The sequence below is a fragment of the Anastrepha ludens genome, chromosome 3 (assembly GCF_028408465.1).
Source record: "Anastrepha ludens isolate Willacy chromosome 3, idAnaLude1.1, whole genome shotgun sequence".
In the NCBI taxonomy this organism is placed as follows: Eukaryota; Metazoa; Arthropoda; class Insecta; order Diptera; family Tephritidae; genus Anastrepha; species Anastrepha ludens.
In genome coordinates this window covers 43071041-43083240 of record NC_071499.1, presented here as the reverse complement: position 1 = coordinate 43083240, position 12200 = coordinate 43071041, and the positions used below count along the sequence as shown (strand labels likewise).

General features: G+C 37.8%; 2 protein-coding genes across 3 annotated transcripts; both read right to left on the bottom strand.

Annotated features, from left to right (window-relative positions):
- Positions 1-944: 944 nt before the first annotated feature.
- On the bottom strand, positions 945-6244 carry LOC128857826 (uncharacterized). 2 transcript variants are annotated; one of them, XM_054093605.1, is made up of 6 exons: positions 6059-6244; positions 5375-5987; positions 2601-3021; positions 2360-2538; positions 2120-2274; positions 945-1994 (listed from the first exon to the last, which is right to left on the bottom strand). In XM_054093605.1, the coding sequence occupies exons 1-6, from the start codon at positions 6231-6233 to the stop codon at positions 1780-1782; spliced, it is 1758 nt and encodes a 585-aa protein (XP_053949580.1). In that variant the 5' UTR covers positions 6234-6244; the 3' UTR covers positions 945-1779. The 2 variants fall into 2 exon arrangements, with proteins under 2 accessions (XP_053949580.1, XP_053949581.1); XM_054093606.1 differs by having other exon boundaries at positions 1906-1994; positions 2090-2274.
- Positions 6245-6273: 29 nt separating this feature from the next.
- On the bottom strand, positions 6274-12052 carry LOC128857828 (segment polarity protein dishevelled). Its single transcript, XM_054093607.1, has one exon. The coding sequence runs from the start codon at positions 11578-11580 to the stop codon at positions 9829-9831; it is 1752 nt and encodes a 583-aa protein (XP_053949582.1). The 5' UTR covers positions 11581-12052; the 3' UTR covers positions 6274-9828.
- Between the last annotated feature and the right edge of the window lie 148 nt (positions 12053-12200).

Sequence of the window (12200 nt, the reverse complement as noted above, 5' to 3'; positions counted from 1 at the left end):
TAAAGTCAAATAAAACATTGAAGTTGTAATGCAACGGGAGAGTTCAATTAGATTTTAGTTGAAAGATTTTAGTTTGAAAGACGTCGTGACCAGGGAAATACTACTGTATGTATGGGTATATAAAGTATATATGTGTATATATATCTGCATAAAATGAATTTTTACTTAATTTGACCCAACTCATTGTTATCATATTTCATTGCACAGTACAATCAGGCTCGCATATGCAATTCTGCAATGAAAGCTTCATACTTTAAGATGAGATTTAGGTGAGATTCTATAAGTGTACCCACACCTTTTTTTCGGATAGTGACAAAGTGCCAAATTTACTTGTTTTTGGTAGACTCCTGTTTTTTTAGGCAGCTTACACATTGTCATGAAAAGATAAAAGTACAGAGGTTATTATTAATTATAATAAATATATTAGTAGAATTTACAATAAAAAAAATCTTCATATACCATCTTTAAAGCCAATTAGGACGAGGATGTAGTCCAATTTCTGATATATATATATATATATATATATAATTGGCGCGTACACCCTTTTTGGGTGTTTGGCCGAGCTCCTCCTCCTATTCGTGGAGTGCGTCTTGATGTTGTTCCACAAATGGAGGGACCTACAGTTTCAAGCCAACTCCGAACGGCAGATATTTTTATGATGTCAGATGTAGAGCATTCCATTAGCAATTGCAATTCGCAAATTTGAATTCGTGATTATTTTGACTTTGCGATTAGCTGTTGTTCTCACCTACAAATTCTTACAAGTAAAAATGTATGCAGTAAAAACTTGCAACTTCCCCTCAAAATGAAATTTCATTTTGCTCTCTCACTTTCCCCTAATTTGCACGTTTTTTGGGTACAAGAACACCGCAAAGTGAGAATTATTTGCTTCATGTACAGACCCAATATGAACTACTTTCGGGGTAACTATGAACACAGTTACATCAGCATGTATTATTATCTATATTATAATGTATTAAAAAATAATAATAACAATAATTTAAATACAGACAGCCACATGGACAATTTACAAACATTACCAACCACGAGCACTTAAGCCTAAAACTAGATTGAACCAAAAGTATAGCATACCCTACTTGCATACATACAAATATCTACATACGCCTGTGCTCACATAATTAAGTTACTTTACCTTTTTACAATATTCGCAATATTTCTCATGCAAAATTGCTTTCGTTCGGAAGACTTTTATATGGAAGAAAATGCTCAACGTCGTATGCAAAAAAAATTGTCAAAAATCAAAGCTTCTGTGGAACGCCTTCAGATTTGCATTATTGCACTAAAATTGAATGAGTTATCAAACTGCATACTAGAAGTTTTCTAAAAATGTTGATTAAAAAGTTAAAGATTTTGATAAAAATTTGAAATATGTTAAATTTTTGTGAATTTTGTACAAAGTTTTTTTATAAAAAATGTTGATTAAAAAGTTAAAGATTTTGATAAAAATTTGAAATTTGTTAAATTTTTGTGAATTTTGTACAAAGTTTTTTATAAAAAACGTTGCGAATATTGTAAAAAGTTTTCTACAAATTTTGATTAAAAACTTAAAGATTTTGCTAACAATTTCAATTTTTTTAAATTTTTGTGAACTTTGCACAAAGTTTAGAACTTTGATTTATAAAGGTTTTTATTATACAATGAACTGTATTAAAAAAATTAACAAACAAATGTTTATAAAATATTGCAAAAGGATAAAGCATCTTAATTAATATATGTGAGCACAAGTGTATGTAAATATGTAAGTCCTTAGATAATCTACTACAATCTCTCGACAACTGGCTGGTCCAAAGTTTCCAATGATGTCACTGTCACAGAATTACTCGCAGCCATATCGAAGGCATCCGTTGAAGTGAAATTATGTTGGGCTGTGCGATTACGACGTCGGTAGAACACCGTAGCTAGCAGCAGAGCCAATAGCAGTACAACAATGATAGTTATACCAACGCCTAGGCCAAACCATGAAGCAGGAAGAACTATGTACATATTAGAAAATTACGAAATTAGTACAAACAAATTATTGCAATGTAAAACATATTTAAAAGAAAAAAGTTTTACTCATTCGAAAAACCTTAAAGTTTTCTTTTGTATAGCCGCATACCGGATTGACGCAGTCGCAGTATAAATATTGATGTGCGTTTATCGTTGTAGGTAACAAACTGGCATTTCCACAAGCCAAAATCATCACTATTGGTTTCACTTATCTGTGCGCCGCATTCACCCCATAGCAAACCGCGTCCAAAGTACTTAACGTGGCTGTAGCAGTAAAATAGAGCAAACAAAATTTCATAAAAATAAATAATAATTAAGATACAGATTACCACTGAATAAATAATGTTACCCTGCAGTTTTAATGCTATTAGCAGTGCCCACCAAGTGTACACGACCGAGAGGATCGATGAAGGCGCAATGCGTAAGCGGTTCTTCAAACGCGCTCTGACACATCAATTCGGCCGATTTGCCCCGTTTCAATTTCAGCGATTCAGTTAGCGTTTCGCCTGCTTTAGATTTGACTATGACCTAAATTATGCAGAAGGGAGACGTTTAAATTTCAGTAAAAAAGAAAATAATACAAGAAATACCTCAAATGTCTGCAACACTTCCCTGGCATAGTCATGTCCGCGCGCACCACATATCCAACTACCTGCCATTACAGGCATTTTAGTGAAGTGGCATTGGCCATAAGTGCGCGTGCGCTCAAATCGTATAGGGTCCGGAAAGTATACTGTATTGTTGGGATCACGCAAATAGCAATCGTCTATGCTGAAGGGCACCTCACACATAAACAGCTCTATATCGGTATCTGTATCGAAAACTCGAATTTTGTTTACCTCCAACATCAACTTGCTCAACTCGTCGGCCATTATTTGTTCCTTCGGCTTGCCAATGTGGAACAGACAACCAGTTGGTGGTGTTTTTTCTGTGTTATATATACGCCATAACCCCACCTCTGATTCCGCTAAAGGTTTCGGTATTTCCAAGGCACAACGCTGTTTCGAATACCTGAAAATAGTAGTAGTTACTCCACCAATTTATGGTGTGCCAAAGTTTTGATCTTTCTATAAATGGATGGTTTTTATAAGAAGCCTTATGACACGAATACACTAGAAAGTTTGTCCCTATCTACACAGAAGGCAACCGGTGTTAGAAAAGTATTTTTAATGTGTAATGTCCGCAATGGGAATAGAAAAGGGGGAACTGCACAAATGCCTTCGCGACCACCATAATACTTTCTCCAATGTATAAAGGTCAATGAGATTGCTCAACTACGCCTTCAAGAGTTGGAAAATGGCGATCGTGAAATAAACTTATATTTGTAAATCTACTCTGCGCCAATAACGCAATGGACACGAAAATTTTCTACTTCCTATGTGTGGGCTGCTAGTTTTATAGAGAGCAAAAATGTTGGTCAGGACCTGTTTAAATGGAATATACTATCGTAGACACCCTTCGCTGATAAAACCCCGCTCGAAAGAGAATCTATTTTGAACAGTAAGGATTTTTTTCCATTATTTTAACCCAAAGAATTATTAAAGCACCCACAGTTATTTGGTGCCAGTCCTCTCTTTCACGAGATTTGATGTATGAGTGTAACAAGGGAATTTCTAAAACAGAAAAGTTGCAACTTATGTACTACAACTCGAGGAAGAAATTCTCAATACCAAAATTGAATTAGATGCCATTTCAATCCAATCCGAACCAATTGGGCTGAGCTATTCAACATGGCGGCGAGGAGCTGGTAAGGTGCATGCATCAGCTTCTATGCAAAATATGGTCGGATGAAAGCATGCCTGCCGATTGGAATTTAAGAGTGCTCTGCCTAATCCAGAAGAAGGGGGATCTGCAATCTGTGCCAATTACCGCGGGACTAGCCTACTAAATATCGCCTATAAAGTTCTAGCGAGCGTATTGTGGGAAAGGCTGAAATTCCCCATAAAACAACTGATTGGACCTTATCAGTGTGGCTTTAGACCTGGAAAATCCACCAAAAAAAGGTCAGACGAGCCGCGGAACTTAATCGCTTAGGCATAAATTTCTATAAAAACGTACAATTGTTGACGTATTTCGAAGATATTGACCTTTCCCAAACTAGATAAAGAATCAAAGCGAATGGGTCTGGTGGTGAACAAGGACAAAACGAAGTATCTCCTGTCATCAAACAAACAGTCGACGAACTCTCATATCGACACCCGCGTCACTGTTGATAGTTATGATTTCGCGGTTGCAAGAGACTTCGGGCGGCCGCCGTGGCCGAATGAGTTGGTGCATGACTACCATTCGGAATTCAGAGAGTGAACGTCGGTTCGAATCTCGGTGAAACACCAAAATTAAGAAAAACATTTTTCTAATAGCGGTCGCCCCTCGGCAGGCAATAGCAAACCTCCGAGTGTATTTCTGCCATGAAAAAACTCCTCATAAAAAATATCTGCCGTTCAGAGCCGGCTTGAAACTATAGGTCCCTCCATTTGTGGAACAACATCAAGACGAACACCACAAATAGGAGGAGGAGTTCGGCCAAACACCCAAAACGGGTGTACGCGCCAATTATATATATAAGAGACTTCGTTTATTTAGGAACCAGCATTAACACCGATAACAATGTCAGCCTGGAAATTTCTTGCCAACAAGTGCTACTTTGGACTAAGTAGGCAAATGAGTAGTAAAGTACTCTCTCGACCAACCAAAGCTCTTATGTATGACGCAGAAGCTTGGACGATGAAACAGGATTTAGAGTGTTTGAGAGAAAGATTCTGCGGAAGACTTTTTTACCTTTGCATATTGGCGATAGCGAGTATCGTAGGCGATGGCAAAATGAACTGTATGAGCTTTACGACGACGTAGACATAGCGTAGGGTATAAAGATCCAGCGACTTCGAGGGCTGGGTCACGTCGTCCGAATGGATACAAACGCTCTGGCTCTAAAAGCTGATGGTAGTAGAGGAAGAGGAAGGCCTCCTCTATGTTGGAAAGATCAGGTGGAGAATGACTTGGTTTCACTTGGTGTGTCCAACTGGCGCCGGTTAGCAAAAGAAGGAAGCGACTGGCGTGCTTTGTTAAGCTCGACCAAAATCGCTTAAGCGGTTATCGCACCAATCAAGAAGAAGAAGAAGTTGAGCCCTTCCTATTTTAGACGTTCCCAACTGCAGTTTAGCAGAGCATGGGAGTCCGATATGAAACTCGACAATTTGCCAAAAAAAATTCTGTTCGATTCGAAGAAATGAAACTCTCGAGTAGACATTAGGCGAAATACCTACATTTGTACAAACAATAAATTTTGTGTAGATGAGGCGCTGGGAAAAATTAAAAAACCAAAAAACAAGCAAATTCGGAGAATGTTCCAAAAAAAAGAACTCACAATGTGTCATAGGCCGAGTAGTGTCCATTGTACAATCCCTCCATAATGTATAACTCCTTTTCACGCCCCGGCAATTCAGCCTGACAACCGTGTACCATACTACTGAATTGGCAGCGCATCACTACACTATTATCCGATTCCGTCACACTGGCCGTAGTATACATAGTACTATTTTTAAGCTCAACAGTTATATGCTCATGACTCTGTGTAATGCATCCCAAATTGTTGGTGTAACAATCGAAAGTCTGATTTGGTCTTATTTGTGTGTAGATGTTGCAAGAGTTCCAAACCTCTTTACTGTTATACTCTATGATTTTGCATTGCTTTGTGGCAGTTGTGGGCAGAGTGCACGAAATGGCACCCTCGCCAATGGCCATCGCTGTGCTGGTATTTAGTTGTTTCTTTTGCATAGAAAGTATTGATATTTTAATCCCTCCTTGATCGTAGTCACCAAAGGCATTTTCGGCTTCTAGCGTCCAAATTGCAGCCGACACGGGGGATACTTTATTTACCCGAATGCCACATACATTGGCGGAGAAGGGCAGCACTTCTTCATCACGTGCCGTTATGATGGATTCAAAGGAATTCAAATCAATTTTAATTTTCGCATCACCTTTGAAAGTAGTACATTGAAATATTTAAGTAAGTGGAAAAAAAGGAGCGGTACTAAAAATATTTATTTACCTTCAAATTGAAACCAACAATTTTCGATTGCTCCAAATGTTTTTGGCAACTCCAAATAGGATGTAAAACCCTCGCCGGCCATTGCCGATAAGGCATCACCAGGTCGTATTGTACCAACACAAAAACGCACATAAGTGAAAGCAAACATGAAAAGTTCGTTTATGTGAAAATGCATTTCAAAATACCGAAATTCACTAGCCGTTGCAGAAACACTGCCGAATCACGGATTTTTTTTTTTTTTTTTAAATTATGCCAATACAAAATTCTCTGCGCTATATGCACACAAAACCTGAGCGTAAATTAAAATTTCCGTCACGACCCGAGATCTGAAAGACTCAGCTTGAAATGACTGCAGGCTACAAATTCTCTATTAGTGTCAAGCGCAGTTGTGAGTATGCCATAAGCTCTTACAGATAACACGTTGAGTTCCATACGAAAAGGCGTTAATCAGTTAGCATAACAAATAGAGAACAAATAAAAAATAAATAAAAAAACAGTATACAAAGCAGAGATAAATAATATTTAAAGCCGTACGGATAAAATCAAATCTTCATGCCAAAAGTTAAGTCGCTGCAGAAGTTAATCAATCGAAAATGTGTCAACTGCCTGTTTGGAAAATGATAAATTTCGTTCGGACACTACATTGAGATTTTATACAATGACATTTTGGTTAGCTATGTAAATATCTATAAACGCGCCCAACTTGTAGGCATTTAATAGTTTGGCATCATACATATATGGCAACGCGCACAGGTGCATTGTTGCTGCTAATCAATTGAGCAAACAATTCCGCTTCTCCAATGAGACAAAGGAGGAGAGCAACATTCAAATAGGTGAGAAATTATCGTCTCATGGTAGAGATAAGCAAATAAACCGAGCTTTTAGTTGTTATTGTTATTGAAGCATGCATCTGCTCTCTTGAAGGGGTAAATAAGACGTTCTACGTTTGGATTGATAAATAGGCTGCTACATTGCTAGCTACTAATCCTTAGCTCATTCTTATAGAAGGCATTATAAAAAATAATTTTACAATATGTAGTAGGGCAGGAATGGAAAGAGAAGTCCGAATTAACTATTATTGCAATGTAATATTAAATCTTGTTTTAACTGTGTCTAACACATACATACCATCAATTTATTTCCGGTACCTCTCCAGATTTTTCTACTTACATTCATTACCTTTATAATGAAATGCAACTGAGTTGGATTAAAGTAAAAGAGAAAATAAATTAATTTTTCTACAGTAAAGTATAGCTACTCGTTTATATGTATAGGGAGGTATGTACGAGTACTTCTACCAGATCTAGTATGCTATATATGTACTCTTGAAAATGCTTATTCAAGACTCAATACCACTATAAAATCTCATATTGTATTGAGATTGTATTGTATTATCAGACCTCAACAACATCGTGGCATGGTGTGATAGGAATCTATTTCAGCTAAATTTTAAGAAATGCTCTCATGCGTCATTTTCTAAGTCTAAGCATTTAAGCTCTACCTCAGTTTTTATAAAGAGCTCGCGTCTAATTACTATTCATGCAATTACAGATTTAGGAGTAAGCTTTGACACCACTTTTCAGTTTCTTGGTCATTTGTACTTCGTCATCGCCAAATCGTATCCCACACTTACTTTTTGCTTTCGATTTTACAGATCCATACACTTTAAAGTCACTATTTGCTTCACTCATACGATCTAAGTTAGAGTATGCGGGCCATTAAGCAGAGGGGACTGCAGATGGCTGGTTGGACTGATGACGGGCCACTTTCTGTGCGCGAAGCACATGGAAAAGGTAGGCATCTTAAACAATGTACTCTGCAGACGGCGGACCACTTCCTGTGCGTCAGCCCAGCCTTCGCTCTGTCGGATCAGGTTTGAGGTATTTGGCACTGATGTGTTAAGAAGCGACCACCTTGGCTCCTTGGCACCACAAGATGTACTCAGATTTCTTCGGAGGTCGGGTAGATTTAAAGAAAGTTAAAAGAGAATCCGAGTGCAGTACAATGGACTTAATTGTGTATGAGTGCTGTACTTGCTAGTTGCCCCGACAAAAAAAAAAATGCCGGCCTTATAATCAGTGCCACATAAGTAGACTTCTTTCTTTCTTCGTTTTGCACTCAGATCTTTAAACTTCACTATTATGTTGTTACATCAACGAGTTAATAAATCTTACAACAAGGGACCAAAAATAAAAGTTATCTCGAAGTGACAAATTGTAAAGGTTGCCTGAATTCCGAAGTTTAACTGAACAATTTCTTCATAGCAATTATTAGATTAGAAACACTTTTCCTTGGTCATTAAGAATTATTTGCCAAAGTTTATTTTTAACTTTGCCTCATAACTAAAGCGCGGAAGGATTTATTCCCGTTGCCAAGCTATATATGTACCTATATGTATGTATATGTAATCTATATGTAATACTTGAAGGCATTTTTAGCACCTTTCGATCGAGAAATTGAAATAAATTATATGATGATTATATGATAATGAAATAAACTGTTCGACCCAGTGGAACGTTTCCACGACAGTCGGTTCTACGTTACCGAAACGACCCGGACTTATATCCGGCCAAGGACTGTCACTCCAGCAGCATTCCCCGTATGTAAGTATGGGGAATGTTTATGCTGCTACAACAACAACCGAGTGGAAGATTGAGAACAATGAGGTGCTAGTACTGAGACTGTGGCTCTATGATGTTACTCAGAGGTTCTACTCAGAGATAAGATTAACTTGGACTGAGTAAGAGAGTAAAATGTGCAGCAATAAGTGATATGTAATTGATCTGTGTTATTGTGACAAGCCGTTATGTATCAGCCGTTATGTAAGCCGTCATATTATTAATAATTGTTAGTAAGGAAAATTCCTGCTTATTATTTATCAGGCAACGTAAAAATATAAACGTTGGGCAATAACACTTATTTGTAACGGAAATATTGTTTATTATTTACTTCTACGTAACTGGAGCGACCCGGATTTGTAAGCGGCCAAGGACTGACACTTCAGCAGCTTTCCCCGCATATGTATGAGTATACAACTCTCAACGGCGAAATAAAAAATATTTCTCATGTCATAACTGTTATTGTGATAAAACTAATAACTGTTCAGTCCCTGCTTAAAGCTAGTTCATGTTCCTATTATTTTTCTTATTGTAATAATTAATAGCTTCGCACGAACATTTAAAGAATACTACTAAATATACATAAAAAAATTGATTAAGGAAAAAATGGGGGGAAGAAATGGAGGAAACCTTTATTTCAGCTTCTACATATTATTTAAGCTTCAGCTTCTAGTTTCTGGTGAAAAATTCAGTAGATTAGTAGGTTGATTTCCATTAGTAACAACCAGTTAGTTATACTAAAAGTGCCTTTCCTTGGTTTCGTAATCATCTTATAATTGAGTAAGCCTTTTACTTAACACCTTCTTTTTATGATTGTCAACAGTATGTTTTGCCACCAATAAGGTCAGCCCACATTAAATTGATGTCTGCGTATTTATAAATATATATGTATATACATCCTACATGCAATTCGATATATCTTCCAAGTGTGTATTATCTAGAATTTCTAATAAATGATAAATCAGAAATTCTTTTATTTGTATTTTTAAGGTTATCGTTATGTTGTATTTATTTATTTTTATTATTATTGTGGTTACTAAATTCTCCAAATTTTATCCAAAATTATGTATGTATGCATGTAATGTATTTATGTATAATTATGTGTGTATGTACTTGTATATAAAAAGAATAAACACAATTTCATTGCAATTTCTACAATACGTAATTAAAAACCGACGCATCTTGTTCGTTGGTGCCGCGATTTGACGAACCGGAAGATTTATTTGAGCCATGTGCTATGGTCATTTGGTTGGTCTGGTGTATAACCGATGTTATGTCGCTTTGCGATGCTGATATATCCTTGCTCGTCAACACATCTGAGCTACTCGAACCGGATGAGATGTGTCGCTCTGTCAATCCATATTGTATGGGCTGATAACCGTGACTGGGATTATAGGTGGCTGAGTATGGCATATAAATAGGTGGATTCGGCAGTGGTCCAATGTCGCTGGTAATGCTTTCCGTATCAGCATGACTAATGTTGGAACGACAATTGGTATTACGATCGTCATTAACCACATAATAACACTGTTCAGAGAATGTCAGCTTGTTAACGGTATGTTTAATGTAGTTATTGCGCAGCATTGCCGATACAATGCGACGTGCCTCACGACGATCTTGCACATCCTCTACGTTCTCCAGCACCCAATTTACAGCATCGGCGCCAATAAATGCATTCGGTATGGTTATTTTGAGCCACATTCGATCTCGTATTTCTAAACCACTATCAGGTTTTGTCATTGCCTTCACAATTTCCTCTAAATTATTTTGATCCAGTCGTTCCTTAATCGGCTCTGGTATATCGGGTATAATACTATCATGTGCAGTCAGTGCTTGAGTGTGTGCAACCCAAGCGCCAGGATCGATGGGACGAACCGGCTCAGTCCGCGGTATGGTAAAGTAACCTTTTGGATTCGGATCCCAGCATTTGGCGACCACCAATTTAATGGGTCCAGGCTTCTGCACAACCTCACGCAGAACGCGCACAGCCTCATCATTGGTCATGTTTTCAAAGTTCACCTCATTGACTTGAAGTATCATATCGCCAGGTTCAATGCGTCCATCCAACGCTACAGCGCCACCCTTCATTATGCTGCCTACATAAATTCCGCCATCACCGCCACGGTTCGATTGACCCACAATTGAAATGCCAAGGAAGTTAACCGCCTCCATATTAATGGATACAGTAATGATATTCAATGACATTGTCGAATCGGTTATCGATGAATAACTAGATGTGCGTGACATGCTTGGAGCTCGTTTTTTACGCCGCTGTGGTTTCTTACGCACCTGCAACCTTTGAACGCTGCTATAGTCTGTCATGTCGCGATCAAGTGTAATTTCAGATTCGGTGCCAAACAAGCTGGTTGAATCCAAGTCACTTGACAGCACCGAAGCAGACTGATATGTAAGAGGATGCTGCATCATCGGATTTGTTATTACACCAGTGTTCGCTATACCCACGCCGACAACACCGCCTCCACCACCTCCAACACCCATAGCGGACATGCCTACTCCCATCATACCAGCAACTCCGCCGCTGCCGATTTTCTGCTGTTGAGCACCACGCATATTTGGACGTACCTCGCACTCACTGGCCGGCAACTCGGAGCAGTTATCAGATTGATTTGTACCATCAGCTGAAACCAGCCAAGAAACTACACGTCCATTAAAACATGGTAGTATGGTGGAGTCATCTGCAATCTCTTCTTTTACAACACCAAAATCCGCATCCATTGATTTGAAGAAATATTTGTAGTTGTTGTTTTGTTTATTGAGCACCATTTTGAAGTCCTTTAATGTCACTTGCGCTGAGGGTATGGGAATTTTCACCAAATAAGGGGTAGTCTCGTCATCAATGTGATAGATGACTTTTGTTTCATGACTATTCTTATCTGCATCCATTTTGTTGTGTGTTTGTGTGTGTTACTTAAATTCGATAAGTGCTTAATTTCTTTAATTGCTTTCTGCTGTATAACTATATTCTTAAGAAATAAATTTTTCTTGCACTTTTACTGTTTTTGTATTTTACTTTACATAAATCTATGGCGTTTATACCCCAACGAAGCTTCAAGAATTTTTTCTTTTGGGTTGGGTTAACTGTGGGGCTTAGGCGCTGCTCCTCCGCTGCTGTTCACCGAAGGCGTTGCTCGCGTCGGAGCATGTTTTTTGTTAAAAAATCTCGAACTTTTCAATTTCTACACATCACAAATAATGTAAAATGAATTTTAGAAATTGTACTTAATTGCTAATATTAGCAATAACTGCTTTACTATTGTTTACAAAGACTTTTTTACTAATTAATTACTGGAAAAATATGCAGACAGCGAAAAAAGAAGCAATACTATTTGACATTCCGAATTTGAAGTCCACACGAGTGGATGGCGAGTTGACGGTATACTTCGTGCATATGCCTGGGAACAGTGTTGGAATTTTAAGCAACCAGTAAGATATTTTAATATTATGGCACTTTTTTTAGTTGTGTGAGCGTTGGAGCTATAAATGTTTACGAGCTTTACACGTGA